This window comes from Tetrao urogallus (assembly GCF_951394365.1).
Source record: "Tetrao urogallus genome assembly, chromosome: Z".
NCBI classification, from domain to species: domain Eukaryota; kingdom Metazoa; phylum Chordata; class Aves; order Galliformes; family Phasianidae; genus Tetrao; species Tetrao urogallus.
Window position 1 is genome coordinate 39505945 of NC_136816.1, and position 26245 is coordinate 39532189.

The 26245-nt window shown below is 35.3% G+C and overlaps 1 protein-coding gene across 1 annotated transcript in view; it reads right to left on the bottom strand.

The window, feature by feature from the left end:
• Positions 1-6157: 6157 nt before the first annotated feature.
• Positions 6158-26245, bottom strand: part of TMC1 (transmembrane channel like 1) — a gene marked incomplete at both ends in the record, with an annotated part of 48998 nt that continues 28910 nt past the window's right edge. Inside the window, 12 exons of the mRNA XM_079548460.1 lie at positions 6158-6423; positions 7782-7917; positions 8013-8091; positions 9735-9860; positions 11134-11373; positions 12989-13056; positions 13957-14085; positions 15367-15519; positions 15691-15870; positions 19926-20120; positions 21409-21553; positions 24122-24264. Of these exons, the coding sequence (XP_079404586.1) occupies positions 6158-6423; positions 7782-7917; positions 8013-8091; positions 9735-9860; positions 11134-11373; positions 12989-13056; positions 13957-14085; positions 15367-15519; positions 15691-15870; positions 19926-20120; positions 21409-21553; positions 24122-24264 (1860 nt within the window). The remainder of the gene's footprint in view (positions 6424-7781; positions 7918-8012; positions 8092-9734; positions 9861-11133; positions 11374-12988; positions 13057-13956; positions 14086-15366; positions 15520-15690; positions 15871-19925; positions 20121-21408; positions 21554-24121; positions 24265-26245) is intronic.

Below are 26245 nucleotides of genomic sequence, written 5' to 3' on the forward strand. Positions count from 1 at the left end.
GGGAAGGCAGAAGGAAAGGTAAAGGTTTTGAAATACCTCATTTACTTTCAGCTAATAGGAAAATAATCTCTTGCTGATTATTACAAAACTACTCTGCATATTCTAAGAGAATAAGCACTGAAGTGCTAAGTTTTATAAAGCAGATGTTTGAGGCCTGTATTTAGCGGTGTTCCTTGGGGGTCAGTGCTGGCTCCGGTCTTGTTCAGTTTCATCAGTGACCTTGATGTGTCCGTCCTCAACAAGTTGATGATATGTAAGAGATTATTATTCTTTTTGTCTCTTTTTGAGACATTTTTAATCATTGCCTCAAAGCTTGCTGGGAACACAGATGAACAAGTCCAAGCAAGTCCTGGCCAAGGGTTGAGAAATCCTTTTTCTGAGAGACACAGATGGACAAGGCCAGGCGCATCACAAAAGAGAGATAAGCCACAGTGCTTAATGGCCAGGAAACAGTCTTTTGTGTGGGCTTATCTCAAGGAAGATGTTCATCTCAGGAGGTGCTGCACACGACTTTTACCCAAGTGCCCAGGAATGCCATGATGGCAGAAGAAGAAGGATAAAAAGGGGACTTACAATCATGAGATTGGTTTCTGGCAACAGATTCCTCATGAAGAAGACCTTGCTGCCCAAGGCCGGCCATGCTGCTGCTGCTCTCCCCTTGCTGCTTTTGCCTTGGACCTTTGAAACGTCGTGCAACGGGACTGCTGCTGGATCCTGGTGGTGACTATCCCGGATTCATGCAATTCTTGCTTCTTTCCCATCTTTTCTATCACTCTCCTTCCCTTCTCCATCTCCCTGATTAGGATTTATAATAAACTGGTTGGGCCAACATCTGAGCTGTTGTTTCTTAATCTCACACCAGGTATGTTATATTAAAAGAACCTCCTCTCCCTCCTATAAATTGGAGCGAGACATGATACAAAGCTGAAAGGAATGGCCAACAAATCAGAAGGCTGTGTTGCCATTCAGTGAGTTCTGAATAGGCTGGAGAGTTGGACAGAGAGGAACCAGATGAGGTTTAACAAGAGCAAGCGTAGAGTCTTGCATCTGGGGAGGAATAATTGCATGCACCAGTATGGATTGAGGGATGACCTGCTGGAGATGAGCTCTGTGGAGGTAGACCTAGGCCTCCTGGTGGACAACAGATTGGCCATGAGCCAATGGTTGCCAAGGAGGTCGATGGGTGCATTAAAAGGAGTGTTGCCAACAGATCAAGGGAGGAGATCCTCCAAATCTATTCTGCCCTCACCATGCCTCACCAGTGCTGGGCTTCCCAGTACAAAAAAGACAGGGATCTCCTGGAAAGAGTCCAGTGAAAATACACGACGGTGATCAAGGATCTGGAGCATCTCCCTTATGAGGAAAGGCTGAGCGACCTGTGTCTGTTCACCCTTGAGATAGGAAAACTGAGAAGGGATCTGATCAATGGTCATAAATATCTAAGGTGTGGGAGGCAGAGACATGGCCAGACTCTTTTCATTGTTGTGTGGCAATAGGACAAGTGGAAATAGACACAAACTGAAGCATAGGAAGTGTACAAATGTGATGAGATCTTCTTCACAGTGAATGTGATGGAGCACTGGAACAGGCTGTCCAGAAAGGTTGTGAATTCTCCTTCTCTGAGATGTTCAAGACCCTGCCTACCTATACAACCTGCTGTAGGGAGCCTGCTTTGCAGGGGAGTTGGAATCAATAATCTCTAGAGGTCCCTTCCAATTGCAATAGTTCCATGATTCTGTGATATTAGCTTGATAGCATCCTCACAGTGGGTTACACTGTTTTATTGAAGGTTTAGCCCCCATGCCTTGAGAATCTCTGAAAGGACTTTAAAAGTGTTTCCTTAAACTTACTAAATTTTCTCTTTTTTTTGTTAACATTTACTTCTTTCTTCTTTTGAAGAGTTTATCTAGTCAAGATTTATCTAGATTTTTAAAAAGGCTTTATCTAGTAAACAAAAACAAACAACAACAAAAAAAAAAAACAAAAAAAAAAGAGACTCAGTCCTTATTTGAGATTTAAAATATGGTTTGGTGTTTTGTTACACATCTAACTCTCTTTTTGTTAACTCACTGCATAAGAATAGCTTTATGTTTGCAGAGATGATCACTTCTAAGGAGCACAGGCGCAATTTTGTAGTGAGAAAAAAGAAATTGATTAACAGCTTTAGTGAAGAGAGTTTACATTGACTGCAAACTGTTTGGTCTAAGATTTAGTAATTTAAATTTGTCCAATTAAAATATATCTATTCCTGTTCTAGTGATATGAGATTATTGACTACAGATTACATATTGGATTATTTTTTCTAATCTAATTCCAGGCAAGAGAGGGAGAGAATGCTATGGTTACTCACAGTGATTTTAAATTTTGAAGTATTGAAAGTTCTGCCTGCAGCCATGAAGAGTTGGAAAGGGGTGGACAAAAAAGACAAAAGATAAATGATAAATAGAATTTATTACAAATATCATTAGTTACTGCATGATGTAAATGTACTCATGATAATAAAGACCTAAAGGTCTTTTATTTATTAAAATTAACCACAAGGTTTGGAAATTCTTGCCTGTACAACTTCCAAATAAAATAGCCAATATTTTTTTAGTGTGCGCACTTGTGATATTATCCAACCAAAGATGTGAAATATCTTCCAACAGCCAAGAACAACAAAAAAGCTTCAGATAAGCTGTTATGTTCAATGTACAATTTATTTTTTGCTGTTGTTGTCGCTAACATTTCAGCAAGATGTGACTCACAGCTTTCTGTGACTCTGCATTGCAGCTGAAATACTCTTTTTCAAATCTAATGCTAAACACGATAAATTATTCAGATCACTGAACTACAAGACAGAGATATTCAGATGCACCCTGGGCATTTAGGGATCTGATATTTATTTTTTCCATGAATTATTACTGCTAAAGCCAGACATCTTTTGGCTCTCTAAATGAACTTAAAATCTAATAATGTAAATACAAGTAAATACTCAACAGCGAATGCTTTTACTCAAATATGATACAAGTTGCCATCAGAATCTATGTAATCTATGATACAGTCTTATCAGTCAGCCTTTAGGTAATAAGAAAAAAACTTATTGTCATACAAAAAATATCTTTTTCATAGTTTTGTTAACCAAGATGCATGATTTTCCTGTGTATCATTGCAATTTAGGGAGATGTCTCTCCTGTTTTAATTTACAATCATTATCCCCTGTTCTATTATTATTATTATCCCCCGTTCTATTATTATTATTAGAGCATGTAATAAGTTGATCTCCATCTTGTTTATAAGTTCCCCTTAGATGCTGAAAGGCTGCAACAAAGCCTTCCAGAAACTTTATTATCTCCAAGCTGAACATGCTCAGCTTTAAAAAAAAAAAAAAAAAAAAAAGTGGAGGTGAAGTAATTGAATCAAAGACTCAAAATATAGAAGGGTTGGAGAAAGGATTTACAGAAAGGAAATGAACTTTAAAACACTTTCAGGTTACTTTTAAAAAATAACCAACATCTTTTCCTAAATGTGGATTTAATATTGAATATTGAAAGGTATAATATCAGATCTTGTCTGTTAAATCCATCTTATTTTATTAATAAGATGTCAATCAACTAAATAGAACTATGCTAGAAAACACTGAAAGCAAAGCTTCATAAAACAGTGAGTAAAGGTCTTCACTTAGGTACATTAAGGAACAAGAATAAATATTTTATTTACTGTCACTGCATCTTGATGCTGGTCACAAGACATAAGAAACATCCATCCTTGTTACTGTTATTCATGTTAGCTATTTCACGGTAATCCCTGCCTTTTCAGATGCACACTGAGAAGACATTTGTTGTTGAAAATATTGTTGAAAATATTTATCACTGTAACAGAACAATTTTAGCATGTGGACTCTCTTTTTTCCATTCATGATGCAAAACAATTCCGCAGACTTAAAGACTAAGCAAAAGACATGCAGAAATTTTTCACTCCTGAAGGAACTAGACATCCTTATTAAGGCCTGTGTGTTTCATGGAACCAGACTGCTTCATAACAAGTTTATTACTCTAACTTATTTCAGCAACCTTGAAAACCTATTCTATCTTTTCTTCTTTGTATGGATCACCATGTCACAAAGAATATTTAAAATTCTCCACCTTTTCTAAAACAAGGATGTAATGCATGGCCTTGATTGCAGATAGCATCTTCTTTTTTCTAGGGAAAACTCAGTGTTTTCTCATATGAATGTCTGTGGCAGGTGTAAAATTCTCAAACTAACATCTCATGACAAACATTTCCTCGTTTTTTGAAAAAGCTTGTTCTTAACCCATGGATGAGACAAAACCCTAGAGTACTGAGGCTTACTTTTAGCTTACAATCTAATGTATTTCTGGACTGAAAGTGTGTTCAGATTTAATATTTGAATATTTCACATTTTTAAAACTTTGAATTTCTATACTTTCTGAAAATAGATTAAAAATCTTGTCTTCCAAAGATGAAATGAAATGAAATGCTGTACTTTATGTAATTTAAATTACCAGAATCACTGTAGCCCAGATGCATACCTTCCTTAGGATCCACTCTTAACCCATTTATCCACTCAGTTAGTAGCAATGCAATTCCAGTTTGTCTTCTAGGAAAGACCTTCTCATGTGCTTATTGCAATGCGGTTATCTCTTGATTCAATTAGCACTGTTTTGTGTTTGTACACAAGGCAGCCATGCTGACGCTGGCTAAAGATCTGATTGATCTAATGTCCTATCACTAGCTGATAACAGATGCTTACAGAATCAGTGCAAGAATTAAGTATAGAATGAACTTTTTTTCAGTTTATCCTTCTAGCTTCTGGCGACTGATTTATAGACTGCTTGAGCTGGAATTTGCATTTGGCTGACCATGTCTTATGGTGATATGCAGACCCTATAGTTTTATGTAAATCTTTTTTTGATAGGTTCCACAATCTGATTAAATTGATATATTTTTTTTTCTTTTTCTTTTTTTGGGGGGGGTGGGGGGCATGAGGGGGTGGATACCACAGACTTGTGGTATTCTGATAAACTTTTTTCTATGGTACAAAATGGATCCTTTTTATACCGAAAATCCCCAGTAGAATTGCATTTATTTTTCAGAAGACAGTCTATTGACTGTAGAGTTGTTATTTATCTTCTGAGTATTAAAATAAGTATCAAAGCCCAAAGTCTGGACAGCTTAATAAAATCAGAACATAAAAATACGACTGTCTCTTTGGAATAAGTAACAACAGTTTACAAATGAACATGCATCTATCCTGTGTTTCCACCACCCCGTCACACTAAGGATCTAGATGTCAATACACATTTACACTAATAAATTCACTGATCAGATCGATAGCGTATATTCTTATACAGTAATAAATGTCTCTGTGCAATAACAAAATCCTGGTAAGTATCAGGAGAAAAATATGGAGTAACAGTCTTACCTATATTCCTCAAATTCATATTTGCATATATGTGCATAGGAAATACTTCTTCACCACTTTATAATTTTAATTCATATTTAGTTTTTCAGAATTTGATAAAACTCATTATTGCTGTATTAGCTAAAAGTAGTACTGCAATAGGAGTTAAATTTTATTCATAGCAAAATATTGCTTTTCTTTTACCTCTGGAATAATTTCCCAAAGTCTTTAGAGATAATAACCAAACTTCTGAAACGATCAGAGTTTCATCATGCAAAATCAGAACTCTTTGAGTAAGCATAACTCAATTGCAGAGGTCAAGCCATTTGCAGTTTTTAAATATAGCTGACTCCAATACATTAAGAAGTTATGTTCTCAGCAAACATGTTTGAGGAAAAGAAAATGGTATCAGAGACGCTCTTGCAAGCTTTTAAGAAAACAACCAACAAAATACAAAATATTTTTTATTTTCCCAATAATATTTTCCAATACATACCTTAAGTTTTGTGACATTTTGACACAGCTAACACATTTTTTTGCAATATCTTTAAAAGCAAGTAGACAGATGCATTTTTTTTTCTGCTGGAAAGTTCCATCCCACAAAAACTGAAGCACATGAATATGCAGATGAAGATTTATAATAAACAGAACAGAGTTCTGTACTTCAAGGAGTATTTTTGCAAGTCAAGATCACTCCTGTCTCCCTTGGTGTCCTGTATCTTATAACATACCAGAAAAGGACAGACAGCTTCCTTATCTGTAGTGGGGAGGTCCCCTGGGCATTCCTGGCTGTACCCCTGGAAAGCGTGGGTGCCCAGGTAGATAGCCTGGTGCTGCATACCCTCGTGGCCCTGGTGGCCGAGTCACAGCAATGGGTGGGGGAAGAAAGTTTCCTCTGCCCTGTGGTGGATTGTGGCCATTCAGGGCAGTGCCTGGATGCTGTGGTGCCTGAGAGGAACTTCCTTCCTGTTGCTGACCTGTTTTTTTTGCTTCATTGCCACTCTGTTCTTTCTTGTTATCTGAAATGTGTTAGGAGAACAGAGTTAAGGAATGAAAATATAGAGCAGAAAATCTCTCTGAGGGAAAATCTGTAGCACATTATCTATTCCAGAATATGATGGAAAGTCTAGGGCCCAAAGCTCCAACAGCTGTGTGAGCTATAAGTAGATCTGCTCTGCCTTGTGGCCAGGCTGCAAGATGAAATATATAGATTAAAAGGTGTCATGGGGGACGAACAGAAGGAACAGGGAAACCACTATTTACCCATGCACAGACAGGTTATTTGAAGGAAAAAACACAAAACCCAAGGCAGCCTGTATCACATCAGGCTGTGGAAAAAAATTGAAAGGCTGGGGGCAAGAATACAAATGAAAGGAGAGGATGGAAGCAAATCTGCTATCAAAGTTGCAAATTAAAATCATCCTTGCCTGCTCCACCCACACCGGTGCCTCTTTACCACAGGTCTGAGATACTTGATGTGCTTGATATATAATGTTCAATTTATTTCAAGAATCTAAGGAATAGAATGTGAAGAGCTGTCTCTAAAGAATAGTCACAAGCAAGTTGAAAGCTATGGGTGACAGAGACTGACGCAACAAAGGGAGCTTTGCATCAGTGTCTACTACAGGCCACCCAACCAAGCAGAGCCTGTTGATGAGGTCCTACCTCCAGCTACAGCAGGCATTGTGATCACAAGCTCTTGTCCTCCTGGGGGACTTTAACTACCCCGACATCTGGAAAAATAGCATGGTGAGCTGCAGGCAATCCAGGAGTCTCCTGGAATGCATTGAGGATAACTCCCTAAGTCAAGTAATTGAACCAAGGGTAATGCAATACTGCACCTGTTGCTCACCAGTGCAAGTGAACTGATTGGTGACATCAGGATTGGAGGTTGCTTGAGCTGTAGTGTACAGCCTAAGGCTGAGTTCATGCTCTGGAGGGACATGAGACAGGAAAAGAGTAGAAACAGGACAGTCTCTGTACCTCAGTCAGGACAGGAAAGTCCAGGAGTGTGTATCCCCCCTCTTGAGTGATACAAGCAAGCTGTTAATAACAGACAAAGAGAAGGCTGGGCTTCTCTTAACAATTATTTTTTGCCTCGCTCTTCTCTGATAACTGCTTGCCTCACAGCCCTCAAACTTTTGGTTTGGCAGGAGGGGACTGAAAAATCAGAATCTCTCCCACTGCAACTGAACTTGATATTATGGTATTTCTTAAATGATCCAAAGAAAGAAAAATGGATTGGCTAACACTTGTCATGCAGTATGGTGAATATTTTTTATAGATATTATGGCAAAGGAGTAGTTAAGGTAGAGAAGAAGCCTATGATCCAGTGTGCAAGTATACCTCATCTTGAGAAATTTAAATCTGTATTTACCTTGATTTGCAGCAGATTCATCTTGCTTGCCTTCTTTTTGCTTTGACTGTGGTGGCTCTGTCTCAAATGGATTTTCCTCTTGTTCATTTGATTTTTGCGCCTTTTGTTTATTTCTTCTTTTATTTTCTTCTGCTTGCTAATGATGGAGAGAGAAAGAGGGCATCTTTCAGTAACCTGAATGTATTCTCTAACTACTGTAATAAAAATAAATAACAATTCCCGATTCCTTACACTTTGTAGTTTCTTTTTAAGTTCCAGGTTAGCTTCCTTGTAGGACTTGGATGTAGCATTAAGATAATAAATACTCAGGCTAAATTTAAAGAAAAAGAATATATCTTGTTAGATAATAGTTTAAATAGAAAGATTCTTGCAAAATTCCTATACCAATAACTATAGTTGTGCTAATACCAAAACTGTATTTTTCCTCATTTATTAGGCCTAATCAGAACAAGTATTTTGACATTGAACAATGGAATATGAAGAAGGCATACTTATCTCAAGGGAAATAATAATAATAATAATGTTTTAAAAAACAGAAATAAATATGGCAGCTAAGGTAAATTCTGCATCAGGCTATGCCTCACTATGAGGCATGTTCCAGTGACTAAAGTTAAATAAGTTTTGCAATGAAATTTAATTACCTTATATGACATACTTTAAAAATGAGTAAACCATATTTAGAAGAGTCTTTAAACTAATACAACAGACAAGCTCAAGTACTGGCAGAGAAATAGCCAAAATCATAACTTTTAATTTTTGATCTAAATCACAACCTCATTCTATTAAACAATAATACCACTACATAGTGAATTTTCACTTTTTAATGAATTGTATTCCTTTCATAATGACTCTATGGGATTATTACTTTTTACTATCTTAATTAACGGATTTCTGATAGGAAATCTTTTATTGAAGTAAGTAGCAAATAATCTTCATGTCTTATTTTCACCACTTTTCCTGATTTTGCTTAATATATTATTTATTCACTCCCCTTCTTTCCCCCAACCCCCTAAATTTTATTTTTATTTTCACCTTGTCCCATAGCAAGATAGGAATTGCACTCAGAATAATTCAGTGGGAACAAACTGTATAGTTCAGAGGACAATTTAGTCCCTTTGCTTTTCTAGCTAAGAGTTAAACAGGATGAAGCACTAAGTGAATCTTCCTAAATTTTCATCTCATAATCTCATTTGTTTCATGTAAAAGCCTTGTGCAATTTCTGTTCCATTCTGTAGTCTCATTGTGTTCCTGGCAGTTCCACAGTGTAGGGTAAGCCCCTGTCCATTTGTACCTAGAATTTGCTTTTAGTTCAGTATGCTAAAAAAATTTTTATATATGTGCATTAGTTTAAAATACCTTTATCAAGGACTCAATACAGTCTTTGAGAAACACTATTCAGGTTCATTATTCTTTATCTGCTACAGACCTATTAAAAATCCATAACAAGAAATTGAACATAAGAGAATTTTAGAAATATACTTGTGACTGGAACATCTCTATTGTATATCTCTCTAACTCTCTCTCCCCCTTCAATTCCATCTCAAAGAGTACAATTGTTACCAAGGAAGGGCTCTGGCACTCAAGATCAGACACACAATGTTAATAAGAAATAGTTCAGCTTCTTGGTAACCAGCATTCTAATAACTTTGTACTGAACTTGTTAAGGATTTATGAGATGTAGTTCTACCTCCTGGACAAGCTCATCAAGGTCACAACACTTCAAATTCCATAGCCCTTTGCATTTTGATTAGGATTTTTCCATTAAAAAAAAAAAAAAAAAAAAAGAAGAAGAAGAAAGCTGAAGAGATCATCGTCTGTGGAAAAGTACATTAATGATGACCAAATAGAAGACTTGAATTCTTCTGCTTAAGCAATAAAAACTCAGAGTAAAAGAAAATGAACAGACTTTTCATTAAGTATTAAGCAAGATGTCAGTTAATATTCTATACGTACACCATCAGTAATATAAAAGGTAGGATGAGTCCAGGGTTAGAGGCATAACCAAATACCTTCCCAAACCAAGAAGGGAAGTCATGCTCCAGAGTTTCTGATATGACTTCAAACATTCTTGTTTTCCCACTATTAAACAGAAAATGTGAAAATATGTGAAAAATAAAAATATTTTGGCAATGTTAATACAGGAGCATGCATATATAAATTAAACATATCACGCCAAATCTGGGCAAAAGGACAAAAAAACCTCTATTTGGCACTATTTAAAACTTAAAATTCTGTAAGCATCTTTCACACTAGAAATATAATTTCTATATTATATTATATAATAATCTCCATAACTTTCCCATATAATGCAGTTGAAGTAGCAGGTCCATATTTTCCTGGGTTTTCTCTCATATACTTCATGTGTATAACACAGCTTCCAGCAGGCAGGCATCTCTCTAATCTTCCAAGATCATTGCTAAATCATTGATAAAAACATCCATTAACTGCTTCAGTACTTGGATGAATGCTGCCAGGCTCTATGCTGTGACTCAAATAATAAGAAACCTCACTTTGCACCATTTGCTTCGTTATCATCACTTCTGTAAAATTCAAGCAAGATTATGCCTCAATAAACCTTCAGAATGTCACACTATTATCCCTTTAGGTCACTGTGACAAATGCAAGTGGCTAAATGAATATACTAAAATAAACCAAAATCAGAATTTCACATATTGTGTGCTCATTAAAATCATATGTCATGCTAAGTACCAATTAAAGATGCTGAAAATGGTCCTGAACTTTCCAATGGAAAGTATGGCTATATTTAAACTAGCTTGAATAGAAAGCACACATTTGCACTCATGAAGCAGACCTAACTATTTAGAAAAGACTAGTGAATACAGAAGTCTTGAGATCCCAGTGGAAATAAAGGAGCATGAAATATAGTGTCAGCTAGAGATGTCATAGCACTCAAATATTGTACCACCACCTTGAGCTGCAGCACCAGTATACATTCTATCATGTCACTATTACAAGGCATACATTGACATTTACTGAAAATCACCACGCTCAAGCCAGAAGACAACAGTGGCGTAACTGGCAACTGCTCTACTCCTCAAGAATAATTTCTGGCTTAATTAGAGCAAGAACAACAAATGTTTACATTACAGCTAACTAAAAGAAAAGATTTTCTGTTCTACACTCAAAAAAAAAAAAAATTCTTTTAAATCATTAACCAGCTTTCTTGGATTCCAGCTTCAAGAATCATTACACTAAGAAATGCCACACAATAAAAATTCAGCATATCAGGTGCTAACACTTATTAAGGAAGCTTATTTTCATTACTGGATCATTCACTGATGAGGCAGTACATCATATCATTAGCAAAAGACGTATGTAAAATGCAAAAGACCTGAAAGGGCCACAGTCAAAAGACGGTGGAATGGAGACAATGGTGTACACAGCAGGCAGTGTAGAAAGAAAGAGAATGAAAAGCAACATGGCCATGTAGAAGTTGTTTGATCTGGAGGCTTTGAAGACTCTCTCCTGGGGAACATTGCAGCACATCACTGCCCAGCATTGCAGGTACATTGAAGTATGGAGTCGGAACACATTGATTGCTGGGAGACATGGAGCATAAAAAGATCCCATCCTAGAAAAAAAAAGCAAAAAACCCACAATCTTAGAACATTTTCTGCTAGAACTTCTGCCAGGATATACTGCCTGTTCCCTACTTCATTCTGCTTTGCATTCATGTACACTGCATTATTTCATACAACCTTGTTGACACTTTTTTATTTATTTTTTTTTTTGTAATGGTCTTGTCTCTCCTTGCTTTAAGAAATACCAGAGGCACACGGACAGAATTCTCCATATGCAGTTTTTGTTTCAAAATTCCAAAATCATCTTTCTCTGCAAATGAGATCACTTAATGAAATGTTACTCACTTACCTTGTACGGTTAGTTTAGGTAGTATTAGGTCAGTTTAGGTTGTATTATATAAACATGCACAGCACAAAAGCTAAGTATTATCATAATAATGATCTAGTTTATTCCTTATATATTTCTTAACATACTGGCACCACTTTAGGACGGAATTATTTTTGCTACATTGACTACATCTAGAGTACAGAGATGTCATTTCAGAATACATGATATTAACATTTCCCTTTTCTTTCATGTATATTCAGTGAAAAGGAAAGATAAAGGCTTTACAGCTATGATTGAAGACAGAGAGTACCTCATGGCCCGCCCTACTCCTTACCCACATGGAAATCAATTGCAATATACTCTTCAATATCAAGAAGATTCTCAGTAATCTACATTTTTAGTAATATATATTTTTAGTTTTTAGGTATGACACTTCTTATAGGTAGACAAAAACTTGCCAGTAGCTTTTTGATATAGAGAAGACTTGCAAATGTTTTGCATCCCAATCACTTTGTGAATACACAGAGAAAGAGAATAAAGGGGTTTTTCATGGTCTATCTCATCTACAGAAATAATGCACACATACATCTCTCATCCCTTCTATTTTAGTGGCAGTTATAACTGCACCTGAGGCTTTTTTTATTATGTTTCAGATGAGCATGAATTTGTGAAAACTGAATTTGTGACACCAGGAAAAAACAGAAATGAATGTATCCTATGTATGTATTAATGGTAAATATGATTTTGGCAGTGAATGTTCATTACTGTTTGGTCAAATTTTTTTGCTGTTTTGATGTATTCAATTCGTCAATCTGCAAGACTCAGTACACAGGAAGAAAGATTCTATATCAAAATGACATCAGAAACACACAAGTCACAGATTCTGTGAAGCCCCCATACTACTGAAAGTAAGGACAGAGCCAATGCAATGCTCCAGGTCCAGCTCAGCCCAGAGAGCTGCCTTCAGCTGCACAGCTGTACTCAGCACTTCCTCTGCCACCATATCCATGCTGGAACCAGCCTAAACTGGAGGATATTTCAGTTTCAAAGCATTCAAATGACTGGAAAACAATCAACAGTAAGACAGGATTTCACCCAGCCTTTTACTGCAAAACTCTACCAAAGTCTGATTCATCTAGAGTCAGAATATCAGCACAGAACTACTTTAGAAATACACCCACTTATTTCCCTGTACTGGAGTACTGCATTACACTGGCATCAAATTAAATCAATGGGACAAATTGGCATTTCACACATGCTGCTAATTCCTGCAGTACTGCAGTGAGTGCTAATGCACAGAGGCACATTACAGATATAGCACACATTGCCACACTTACCAGATCATGCCTTGATTAAATATCAGTCCGAGCACATTCCCACTTATATCAAATTCTGAATATGATGGCTGAAAGAAATAACAAATGCTTTCATCAAATTCGCGCAGAAGCTTCTGAAATGGTTTATCTAGATTAAAACTGTCACTTCCAACAGCAGTGTAATACTTGCATTGTGTTGTAAAGATGTTCATCGCATATTATCAGTGAATAATGAGACAAATGAGGATGGCTGAAGGCCAACAGACAGATTTTAATACTGGTTGCAGAATTTTATTGATGTTTGTTTTTCGTTCTTTGCTTAGAAGATGCTAATGGAAAATTAGATCTCTGGGTACTGGATAAATTTTAAAACAATAATCCCTATTTTATCCACTGGAGTGAAATCAAGATTTGGTAGTCCCCTATCCATCCCCTGCCCTCTCCCGCCCCCCACCCCAAAAAAGGGGCTGCTCAGATTTAATTCCTTTTCAAATGATAGAACTATATTTATATTTTAAATTTAGAAATTGCACTGTTGAAGAATTAATTAATTAAATGCCTTGCGAGAATTCAACAAAATACGCTCATAGTACTATATTTTAATATGCATAGCAATTTTAGGAATAGGAGGGTACTTCACAGAAATAGTGTGAATATTCACATGCTAAAATGTATAAAATCTATGTGTTTTTGCACTGGAGTGTGCATACTAGGAGCAGTGATTCACCATGGACCCAGTACAGCGAAAATGTAATGTTGGCTTCCTAACTTGTTATTCATATTAGCAAGTGTCATTCATAGATTTCAGTGACATTTCCATGTCTTCACTCACCCCATTTACCAGTCTCTTTTTAATTCATGAATATTTTCTAGCTGCAAGCACTGAGTACACTGAATATGAGCGACAAATTAAGTACACGCTTATCAGTATTTATGCATGTGAGTGACGATCTGACAAGGACAGTTAAAATAGCAAATCAGATACTTACAAAGCCATATTCCAAGTCCCAGCACCAGCAGTAATTGAAAAACCTAACAAAGACAGCTCTCAAGAAATCACCAATTAGAATTGTGATGTATGTTGTCATCGTGTCAGAGACTGTCAGCCGTACAAACTCCTGTTAAAGCAATATTTTCATTTAAGAATACATATATGCAATAAAAGTTACAATAATGATAAAACACTGGACCAGTGTGTGACTAAATGTGCTTCCTGTGCTACAATTTGGTAAAGACTGTCTTCTCCCAGTTCAACAACTGAGAAATCCAGGAGAAAGACTGCCCTACATTTGTTACAGATATCCTCCACTTCTTCTTATGCTCATAACAAATTACATGATTAGTCTCAAAAATGTTTCCAGACAATACTGCTGCTATAGAAAAACTCTAAAACCCCTTCTGATTACTACAACTCTGGGGAGATTCAAAAAAAGAAGAAAACTCTACAATACTTATTCATCTTATTTCAGTAAGTTCCACTAAACTCTACCGTATCAGGGCTTACCCTAATTGCCAAAAAAACTATTATTATTCTCTCTGATCTGAAAATACAGAGAAAATCAGCAGAGTAATGAGACCTGGGAGTTCTTAGCTAATCATTCCATACCAGTGAAAAGAGTTCAGTGTTTGTTTTCTTCCTGCCTTTCTGTTCCCTGCTGCCACTTGAGAGTATTGATAATAAGTGAGGAGACTGTCACAATGAGGGAGCAATAGCACAAGTTGTGATTCAGTGGTGAATTCAGTCTCATGGGCAGGAAAAAAAAAAAAAAGAGAGAGAGAGATGATCAATCAGAGAAAAGAAACATGTTGGGAAATTCTTTGTAAGCATCATATCATGTAATACAAATAATTATGAATGCTTAACTGAATCAAATAAAATGAGTAGATTTACTAAACTGATGTTCTTTATTTTACATGGTATTACTTCGCTTCTCAAATATACACTGCTAACAAGAGCTAATCTCACATATTTCCTTGTTGAGATATTCATCAGTCTGTTCTAAGTCTGTTGTCTTCAGAATCTGATTTTGTTCGATACAAACTTTGATCAGAATTACTACATTAATTAACTGTTACCACTGATCCAACTTTTCATAGTTGCAGGCTTTGCAAGACAGAGGTGAGACAAAGAAGATGAAAAAAAAAGAAGAAGAAAAAATAGAAATCCTTTTATGCTGTTAACTATGCAGAGGGATCTCCCTACCAGATAAAATTCAAATAAATTAAAATAGCTGTTTCTGAGCTTTGCAGCTTGAGAAAAAAATAAGTCTTACATCTTCATTTCCTCATGTTTTCGCAACTTAATTTAACTTGTCAGCAGGAATAAACATAAATTTAATATGATTTCTTGTAACAGACTATGTTTTATTTTCAAATATGAACTCAGAAAGTTACATTACCTGGCCTACCATTGTTTCCCAACATGGTCCTCTAGGAACGTCTGCAGGGTCCACCTGTATTGGAGGAGCAGTTGAATTTTCTGGAATAGTGCCATTGTACAGACTGGCTTCCCATATTGTCATGTTATACTTGACTATCTTTTCTTCTTCCAACTAAATATTTAAATTAATGAGGAAAAAAAAAATAGATTATAAGGTTATACTACCAAAATCCTTTCTAATCCAAGACTCCCTCATCTTTCACTGATACATCCGTGACAGTCTTAAACAGATATCTTTGACCTGGTGTATATTAAAAATAGTGAAGAGAGTTAAATAGCTTGCCTTGAGATTGATTTCATCCATTAGGGCAATAATGAAAGTGTAGAGATTGCCAAGAAAAAGAGCAAATATGCGTCCAAGCTGCCATCTTAGAGCTATTCGAGGGTGGTAGTTTTCCAGAGAACTGATTACATCAAATAAGGTTGGACAGAACATTCCCAAAAGTGACATGACCATGTTTACCTAGGGAGGTGGGAGAAGAAAAGAGAAAAAGTTTACAGTGAAATGTTAGAGGCAGGATCTATTATTATTACTAATTGTAGCAGTGAGTGCATTTTCAGTGCTACTTTTCATTTGGTATTTAGTTGAAATGAGTGAAGAGCAGAATACACACTGAGAGTTACAAGATGCTTTTGCAAAGAACAAAGTGAAAACTTATGATCTACTGTAGACAGATATATGGAAGTGTGGGGTTTTTTTTAATTTTATATTTTCCTTCAATCTCAGAAAAAAAGTCAAATACTAGATTTTTACTTACAATCTACATTTTAAGCAAAATGCTATCAGAGAATTTAGCATAAATTATTAGCTATGTGAAACATTTCTCTAAAAGTACAGTGTTAAATTAAATGGCTGAGACATCACCTACATCCTCACTGAATAAGCAAACACAAATTAGTCTTGATGTTTTCTGCATATATTTTTTTTTATGCGTCTAACAAGATTAATTCATCATCATATATGTATGGGAATTGAACAAGTTCACTGAAAGTAAATTGAGAAAAATAAGCTTTCATAGAAAGTTTGAAATTCAGCATAGATTGTGTATTCTACTGACAAGGGAGGCATTCCAAGTATCTAACATTCTGAAGTGATTGATAAAATGTATTGCAAATGTGCTTGAGTCTTTTGGTGAAATAACACAAAATCTAATTGACTGTGTCAGCCAAAAATGAAAATTGAAGAAGTTTAGAAGTTCATTTTTAAATTTCAATTTCAAATAACATTTCCTTACCAAAATTTCTTCCTTAAGGGACCATAAACAACCAAGTAACTGAAAACATTATCTCAAGTTAAATCACAAACATCTGTGGAAAAACACAATGATTCTCAGTATAGATGACTCATATTAAAGGCACTGAGTAAAAAGGAATTTATTTAGTCACAAAAAAACCTTTAAATACTTAAATGTCTTCCAGTTGCTCTGAAAATAACATCTCTTAAATATACTGGAATTCATTTTTCTAGAACAATTGTAGTTTTTAATATGTTCTTACTTTCCTGATATCAAGAGACATAAGATTGGTTTTTGTTCTCATAAAAAATACGGCAACACAAAAGCACTATTTAACAAATAAATTCACTCTCTTTTTGTATATTCACACTCTTACAAATTCTAATCTGCTGAACTGGGCTTCTTAATTAAAATAAGTAAATGGTTTGCTGTATTTCTTTCATTTTTTTTTGTTGGTTTTTAACATTCAAGAGGTAATTTTGGATTTTTCTATTTCTATTTCATATTCATAGGAAATCGGTAGCGTACTCCACACACTTCTTGTGGCACCACAGAAGAAGTAGATTTTTTTATTACAGTAATCTACTCTTTCATGTGTATTCAGTGCTATTTCTGATACTTGGTTTGGGATGGTGGAGTTTATCTTATTTATGTTTTTAAAACTAAAATTTCACAAAGAATCTGTTTCTAACACATGCACTCTCAATCATCATTAAACAAAAGACATCATAAACTGTATGGCTTGACATGGCAAAGCTTCTGGAGACAACCACATCCAACACTGCAAATCATGAATTATTAAGACACAAAATCATTATAACTGGCTGAGTATCAAAGTTATTATTAGACACGTTACGTCCTCTTGTAATGCTCTTAACTTTACATCAGATTCCTCTTGCTGGAGAGTGGAAATGTAAGCATATGAACAGATGCCCTCGGTCACACTTGACCTAGCCTAGTCCTTGGGGCTAGCCCAGTTGTGAATGAGGAAGAACAAGAAAAATGTCTATGAGTCCCAGACTCCAACTATTTTCACTTAAAATACTGCTTTAATCAGTACTTTTTTTATCTTTAATAGCTCCCAGACAATCTGTCTTATCTTAGAACAGTCTTCCTTCAGACAGACATAAATTTCAATACTTATACTATTGGCATCCATCACCCATGCATTCCTTTTCTTTTGCTTTTTTGAATCTTGGTTCTACTTGACTCATTTGCTATCCCCCAGTTCCTTGACTTTGGGTGATAGAAGAAAATGTACGGTCTTCAAGTAGTTTTAAATATAGTACTTGTTAACTTAATTGAAAATTAAGAAGTTTCTTTGTTGCTGCACCATTGGAAAGGCAGGATACAAATCACTGATTTTCTTTATCATTTAAAATTTTGTATATTTTTATTATGTTCTGCCTTTCTTCTTATTTATAAGAAGTAAGAATATTATTTCTCATTTTCTTTTTATCTGCATTTTCCCATGCTTTGACTTCCCATCTCAAAAACATTTCAAGTTCTGGGAGAAAGATATTAAGGTAAGAGGTGAAACAATGCACAAAAACTTGTAAACCTGAGAAGTGTGAAATGAAATGATTACACACAAACATGCAAGTGCTTACTGAAACAAAACATGGAATACTAAGCTTTCAAAATTTAAAAAAAAAAAAAAAAAAACCTATATAAACTATAAAAACTAATGGATTCCACAATGTAAAAGTTTAAAAATTCCTAATTTAGTTTCACAGAGTGTTATTATTATATTTTGCAGTTACTTATAGAATTTTTCTGAGTAGAAGGAAACATGTCATTCATTGAATTTTATCACTTTAGTTTGATTTCAGAAGGGAATGGACTTATGTTCTGAACTTCTTGTCAACTTCAAGTTGAAGTGCTGGAGCAGATTTTCTTCCACTGTTCATATCATTGACAGTTCCACTGTGAATGCTGTTTTCTGTGATCTGGAAACCACAAGCTGGATGAGCGAATGGTGAGGTGCATTGAGAACTGGGTGAACTGCAGGACTCTGAGGGCTGTGATCAGTGACACAGTGTCAAGTATCAGGCTGTGTCCACCAGAGGTCAATACAGGATCCAGTATTGTTTAACTTACTCATTAGAGACCCAGATGTGGCATATCTCTTTAAGGAACACAGTTTTGTACATGAATTTTCCAAAAAGAGTAAAATAAAGTAATTTTTTTGTCAACTGACTAAATCCAATTTAAGCAGGCCCATTTCTCTGCATTCTAAAGGCAGATTGCTGAAGTTTGCATGTCAATTTCTGTGTGAAGTTTTGGTGCTCTAAGTTAGGGAACAACATTCTTCATAACATCATTATCCATTCCCATCTGCTTTGTGAGGATGGCATTTTTTTGCTTTGTTGTAAATCAGAATTCAACTTCACACTCTTGCTCAGAGCTTTAAATAACAAACATCTAGTTTTACAACATACAGAATAATATGTTTGTTAAGAAAGCAAAGTCTAAGCAGGCTTTTATACAGCATTGCTGACTTTAGGTGCTTACTGTGTTCTGACTGCAAACACAATCATTTTCATTATTTCTTTAACAAGCAAAGCTCCATTTGCTCAAGAGGAAGGCGGATTGAACAGAAGAAAAGAAAGACAGTGGACTCCTAGACTGCCAGGTGAAGCTAGAAGGCATGTTTTGTTACACTGCATACTCGTATCTTAGAAGCCTCAGCTAAGTTCGGACATGGTCACATACAAGTCACTTTCCTTGGACCAGTCTCAAGAGAAAAGCACCAGGAGAGCATGCTTCTTGAAGAGATACTGTGAGACCATAGAGTGGCAAGAAAAACAGTTTTAAGAGCCCCCCCAGAAATAAAGATTAAGCCCATAAAGGAAAACTGAACATGAAAGAGCACTTCAAAGAGCAAACCAAAGAATATTCTTTTTAATGAATTGGGAAGCAGAGAGATGCTCTTCAAGACCACTCAGAGAATAGTCAGGCACTGGAATGGCTGTCCAGAGAGGTGGTGGAGTCCCTGGCAGTGTTCAAGAGGTGTCTGGATGACGTGCTGCAGGATATGGTTTAGTGCTTGTGGTGGCAATGGTGGTGAGGAGATGGTTGGACTAGATGATCTTATAGGTCGTTTCCATCCTTGTGATTCTATGATTCTATGACTAGAAGAGTTCTTTTGTTACACATTTAGCACCCCTATTACAAGTACTTAAGTTATCAAGAGGGGAAAGAAAAAAAAAAAAAAAAGCAACATGCAGAGTAAAGGAACAGTTTCAAACCACATCTATTTCAGAAATGTGCTAGCACGAACTTCATTTCTTTCCCACCACCCGTAGTTCTCCAGACCTTCCAGGGCAAATTTCTGGGATCTTCTCACAACAAAAAATATGAGGTAGCCACTCCCAGCAAGTGTGCACATGGCTAAGAAGTTAGCAAGCACCCTCAGGAACCGAGTCAAGTGAATATTTTCCTCCTTTCGGCTCTCCTGCTCCTCCACGATAGCTTCCTGCGCTTGTTAGAAACAAAAGATTATCAGCACTTTAATGGTCAAGACTCTACATTGCTTATTCTGTTAGAATTCAGTTAAATAAGTTGTGACAAAGCAAATGCACACCTGGGCATCATGTTTTCAGGCAAACACATATTGTATCAGAAAATCCGTTTTGGACCTTTATGGACTCTGGGGTTTGGGATCCCCAGAATTCACTTTGCTTTGATTTTGTGTATCCCCACTAATTCTCATTACACCTTCTCTCATGTTTCAGTATGAAATTAGCACTGCCTGCTTATGAGGTGCTGTGAGATTGAGTCACCAGCAATACACACATAGTTCACTGCCAGAAAAGGAACTGTCACACTAAAAAAAATGCACATTTGTGATAAAACAGCAATACATATTGAGAATCAGAAATTGAGGGGGGATGAAAAAACTGTTTACACTTAGAACTACAGGAAAACAAACAAACAAACATTACACAGCTTCAGATTGTAATATGAAATGTTTGCCTAGTATTCACCCTTGGCCATGACTCTGCTGTAAATGAAGTCTTAAGCTTCCTGCTTTTGCCAGCAGAAAGACTTTTCTCTCTGTAATGTCTTCATGAAAAAGAAGTTTGTTTACAGCTTCTTGTTTTGATATAGACATCAGTTGTACAGAAGGGAAGCTGGATTCCTGAATTGTAATTTTATTTATTTGTTTATTTTTTAATCTTGATTTCACTTTTCCTACTGCATGTGTTCATTATGTAAAGGAAAGGAGACTGCAGCAGCTTTTAAGCAAAACCTCGAGAACATCAGCCAAGCTAAGGCTTCACACTTTCCTTGTTGGCAAAAATTACAGTAAATGTTCATGAGTGTATTTCTCAAAAATAAGTCTCCATCTCAACTGATTTATGTTCTTCTCCAAATGTCATTCAATAGCTGACTTTCACAGGCAGGCATGGAAGTTTCAAAGACATTCAATGCTTAGTATTTTGTGTCTGTTTTCCTAAGACCTATTCTTTCCATTTATCTTACATGCAGATAAATTTTATGCCTATAGTTGGGAAGGTGGGCAGTATGGAGAATCAAACTGGTTATATCACTAGTGCAGAAAGAAACAGTGTGGTGCATGATAGGACAGTATAGCTAATGCTTGGTCCTCCAGTTCCTATTGCTGTTTAACATCACGACTGCAAATCCAGTTGGTTAAGCATCTAGGTTCCAGACAGTTTATACTTGGCTTTAGTTCCATCTGATTCACAATAATGTGAAAGATAAATCAAATTACATCTCTCTAGTGATCTTCGTTTTACCTTAAAGCTGGTAGTGATGGAAGCAAACTTATTATCTGCTGTCTCAGGATTGCCAATCAGGTAGTCCCAGCTTGTGAACATTTTCCAGCTGAAATTAAAGCTAGTATCATCCCCACCACCATCATCATTTGCATTCCTTGCCATTCTACAAAAATTGAAAAGATGCAGAAAGGCTCAATTAGAGCTAGTTTTCCTCTGAATGTTTTTAAAATTCTACTTAAAGTTCTAACTTTACTCTGAAATACATATATTTTATTATAATCACTCATGAAAAAAATCTACTTCAAACAAGGGAAAACAATGGAGATTTTGATATTTTTAGAGAATTTATCAGATAATAATACTCATTTTCATGAGAAAAAAATCAATGTATCTCGTGAACATCTCAGAGGAATTCTGCTGAATAAGAAACTCAAACACAATGTTAGGTAGATCTCTCAAAGAAGTTGCAGTAGATTTTGATTAGAGACTTCAATAAGAAGAAGAGAATAATTCTAAAATAACCAGCCAAAACAAAATAAAAAATCACTAAATAGAGCTCTCAGGCTTGCCTCCCATCACACATGTATTTTTAAGTGAGATTTGTAACAGTACCCACAAACATCAAATTCCTTCTTAATTGTTTTGATCTCATCTTGACTACTAAATTTACTCATTTAATCTTGGACATTGCATTGATTTTTTTTGGTCAGGAAAATGCAATCCTTTTTTTTTTTTTTTTGAAGCTGTAGATTCATTTTATTAATATCAATACATGGTATATAACATATTTCTAACTGTCCAGTGAAATTCATACACTCAAATAGAGAAGTAGAATTATAAGTCAGGGACACAGCAAATGCTTTGGAGCTGGCATAATCTAATGCCAGTTTGTTGTTGTTGTTGTTACTGTTTATTTACAGAAGGGCATATTATGAAACACTCTTGATAGGATCTGCCCTGCTGCTGATTTTAGATTAAGGTAATTTTAGACTAAGGTAAGAGCCTAAAATTCTGAAGTGTTCCTAACAAAATAGAGAACAATCCTGTGCTCAGAATGTCATTTATTTGAGACCAGAAATGTTTCCACATTGTTTCCATAGGATGAGGTGTAGAGTGAAGCTGTAATTCTAGTTATTTTCCCTAAGTACAATAACACTACTTATACTCTTCACCAACTCTTTCATGCCTGCATGCATTCTCTTTCCAGATGAAAATTAACAGGCCGTGTTGCACTACTTTCTGGAAAAACAGCAATAATCAGTAGACTGCAAGAGCTGCTCTTAAGATCACCTAGCAACAGACCAGCAGTAATGTCACATGGCCAGGTGAAAAGGAAGATACTACATACAGCATGATTTCCCTCTGTTTTGCACTCAGGAATTCTGTTAGAATAATTTTTAGTTTTAGTTTTTATCTGTCTGTGTGACTATCAAATATTACTCTCTTTTTAATCTTCACAAATACATAAATAACTATTATAAAGGATGTTTTCAGCCTAAATTAATGACTTTTATTATTGAATGAGTGTTTTGTTCTCCAAAATACAAATGTGTAATTGAAGGGTTTTTTTCTGTTTTTGTTGTTGTTGTTGTTGTTTTGTTTTGTTTTTTCCCCTTCTGGAATGCTTTTTTCCTATGCAGGAAACCATATAACAGTTGAAAAACTGAATATGATTTAATCTAGTGCTTTTGAAAGTGGAAAATGTTGGCTACATCACAAAATACTGGAATATTTTAACTGTGATTTTCTTTAAAATCACAAATGTCCTTGCATCCTGACCTACAATGTTCCAATTATTCCAAACTAAGAAACTTCTAAATCTGTTTTTCTAGCTAAGGGCATTTGTTGAGGTAGGTGATCATTGTACTTGAATCAAGGTTATTAAACACTATGTTCACTAGCAGTATATCTCCTCTAAAACTATTAGAATCATCATTGTTTACACAAATAATATAAAATAATAGTGAATGAATATTCATCTAATTCTGCTAGTAAGACAAAATTCAAATCCAGAATTTGAGAGCCAAAAGCCTAAAACCTCACTAATTTACTGCCTAGGCCCAGTTTCACTTACACATATGTTTCCTACTGATTTAACTTTATGTTTACTACATTTTATTAAGCACAGTTTTCCTGGATAAAACACTGCCGGAGATAATTATTTTCGGGACATTAAATCTTCACTGTGATCATTATTCTTTGATACTACTGTGTAAACATGACTTAACCACTATAGACTTGTGGACAGTCATTTACTGCTGGCTATGAATTACATAGAGAATTATTTGCCATATGTTTCTTTCTTTTTTGCCTTCTTTCTTCTTAATTCAATTCACATAAGGTATCACTGAAAGAAGAACAGTTGAATTTCCAGAATGTTAACTGCCATTATGCTAGATGCAGAGCATTATGAAAATATGGTCTGACAGTTGTGTTCCTTACTTCATGCATTCATTTCACAGTTTGAAGTTGCAGGAGGGAAGTACTGGTATTTCTGTAAGGATTTTTCCCAGCGACAAAACACTGAAAGACAGCTGCTGCAAAAATAAATAAGAATAGGCCCAAGGAATTATATACAACTTTAACAGAATTCAGCTTTTCCTTGCATTTTCGCTCCACTGATGTTGCATTTGTCCTGCTCTTAAGATTGCTACATTCCAAAGTGTATTTTCTGAAAGAAAATCCGAGTGACTAACATTGATATTACTTGTTTTTATAAGTGTGAACTTACGTTCGAATGACAATCATAAAGCTGTAGCCAATAGTCCCAACGCCAACAAGGAAGTAGGAAAGAGGCATCCTAAACTTGAGCCATCCAATTGTCCTCTGATTATTGTAATAACCGTAGAAAAGCACAGAATACTGTGCAAAGCCCTGAAAATTTAACAAGAAGATCTAACATCACAAATCTGTTAGAAATGCACAGAATCAGAATCCTACCAGTTTCAACATGATGAAGCGTTATTTTCAAGTGTGTTCAAAATGGTCATAAGCATTACGGAAATAAAGCTCACAGGAAGGAGGAAAATCATTTTTGTAATATTAAAAAAATAGAAAATGTAAATTTTCAAATCTTTTACCTTTAAAACTTTTCATGGCAACTCTGTCTACAACAAAAAAAAATCATCTTCATATTTTGTTTTATAAATTACTTGCAACAGAAATGAAATATTTTTTGCTTCATTTCCACATTCTGGCATAACTTATTTGACATAAAATTCTCATGTAATTTTTTGTCTAGTAGCCCTTTTCTGCTCACTGGGTGATCATTTAATATGTTAGTCATTACGTAACTACATTTTTTTGGATGATTATTCACTATGTAGGTGTTTTAAAAACATTTAGACTCCAAGGCTATACAGAGTGTGAGGTAGGCATATGTTTCTTTTCAGCAGTTTGGACATTTTTTTTTATTTTTCTAAAAGCAACAAGAATCCCCTTCTCTTCTACAGATCAGTTTGACGATTTTTCAGGGTAATTTACTAGTACATGGTTAACTATAAACAATTGCTGGTGTCTAAAATGATCCAAATAAATGAGGCTTTCTGATAATCCTCAGGTTACAGCTAGAAGACTGTATGCAGAAACTTTCTGACAGCAGCTCACCATGGCTACAGCTCCAGTTGAATGCAATGAATTCAAGTCAAATACAGTGTTCTGTCAAAATGCAATTGGTGGATAGATCATTTTGACACTGATACAGTAATATGAGGTTTCTGTTAGTTGAAAAGAGCCATTTACTTCCCTTCTGGTGTTCAGTATCTCATATTATTTAAAAGACATTTCTCATTGCAACATGCACTTTGTCTATAGTAGCTGTCACTACAACTGAAATGAATCATAGTATAAACTAAAAGAAAATAGATTTAGCAATTATTAGCTGAAAATGAAATATATGCCATAAATAATTATTAAATAAATAAATTATATAAAATAAATAAATAAATACTCTTAACTTACTTTGTAGCATTCCATAACTGCTACCAAATAAAAGACTACTTAATTGAAGATATCACTGTTTTCAGACAATATTTTTCAATCTGACATTCCTCAAGAAAATTCTTTTTTACCCTCAATATTTTAGAGGATTCATTCCTTTCACTGCCCTCTTCTATTTTAATTTCCATTGCATCTGCTCCCTGTATTAACTGCTGCTTTTATTTACTAAACTTTCTACATAGCTGTCAAATGCTGTTTCTCTCTGTTGTTATAACTTCCTCCTCCTTCTACCTTCTGACTACATTCTTCATTTCTCAGCTCTATTTATTTTAAAAGCTTTATTCCTATTTGCTGCATAAGCCTCTTTTAGTCTGTATTCTCTTTATAAAGGCTTCAATTCACTACACAATTCATATTTCTCCAATAGCTCCCTGACGCTTTAATATCTGTTTAAAATCTCATCATTATCTAAATTCCCAGCTACATGTCTAGACATATTCTTCCTGTCATTCAAGTATATAACTCCTGATGAGCTAAACATTTTATGCAGCAGTCCTTGGAAAATATTATACAGATGTTTTCTTAGAAAAGTAATGTTCACTTCTATCCATATCTATACAAGAAGGAACCATGAATTGTGGAATTAGTAAAGCAGAAGTCATCTGACCACTTTATATATATTTACAGTCAAAAGAGAGACAATCATTGTGTTTTCTACATATTACTACATTAGTTTAACATACAGCGTTTTGCAATTAACAAGCCTGAAAGACTTTGCTCATAAATGAGAAAATGAATTTATCAAGTTAAGTATTTTCCTGTGTTCAGTGGTCTGATTACCAGATTCTTCTTGCACTGTTGGCTGAATATTTAAAATAAAGACAAAAAGGAGCCAAAATGTGAAGGCATTTCAGGC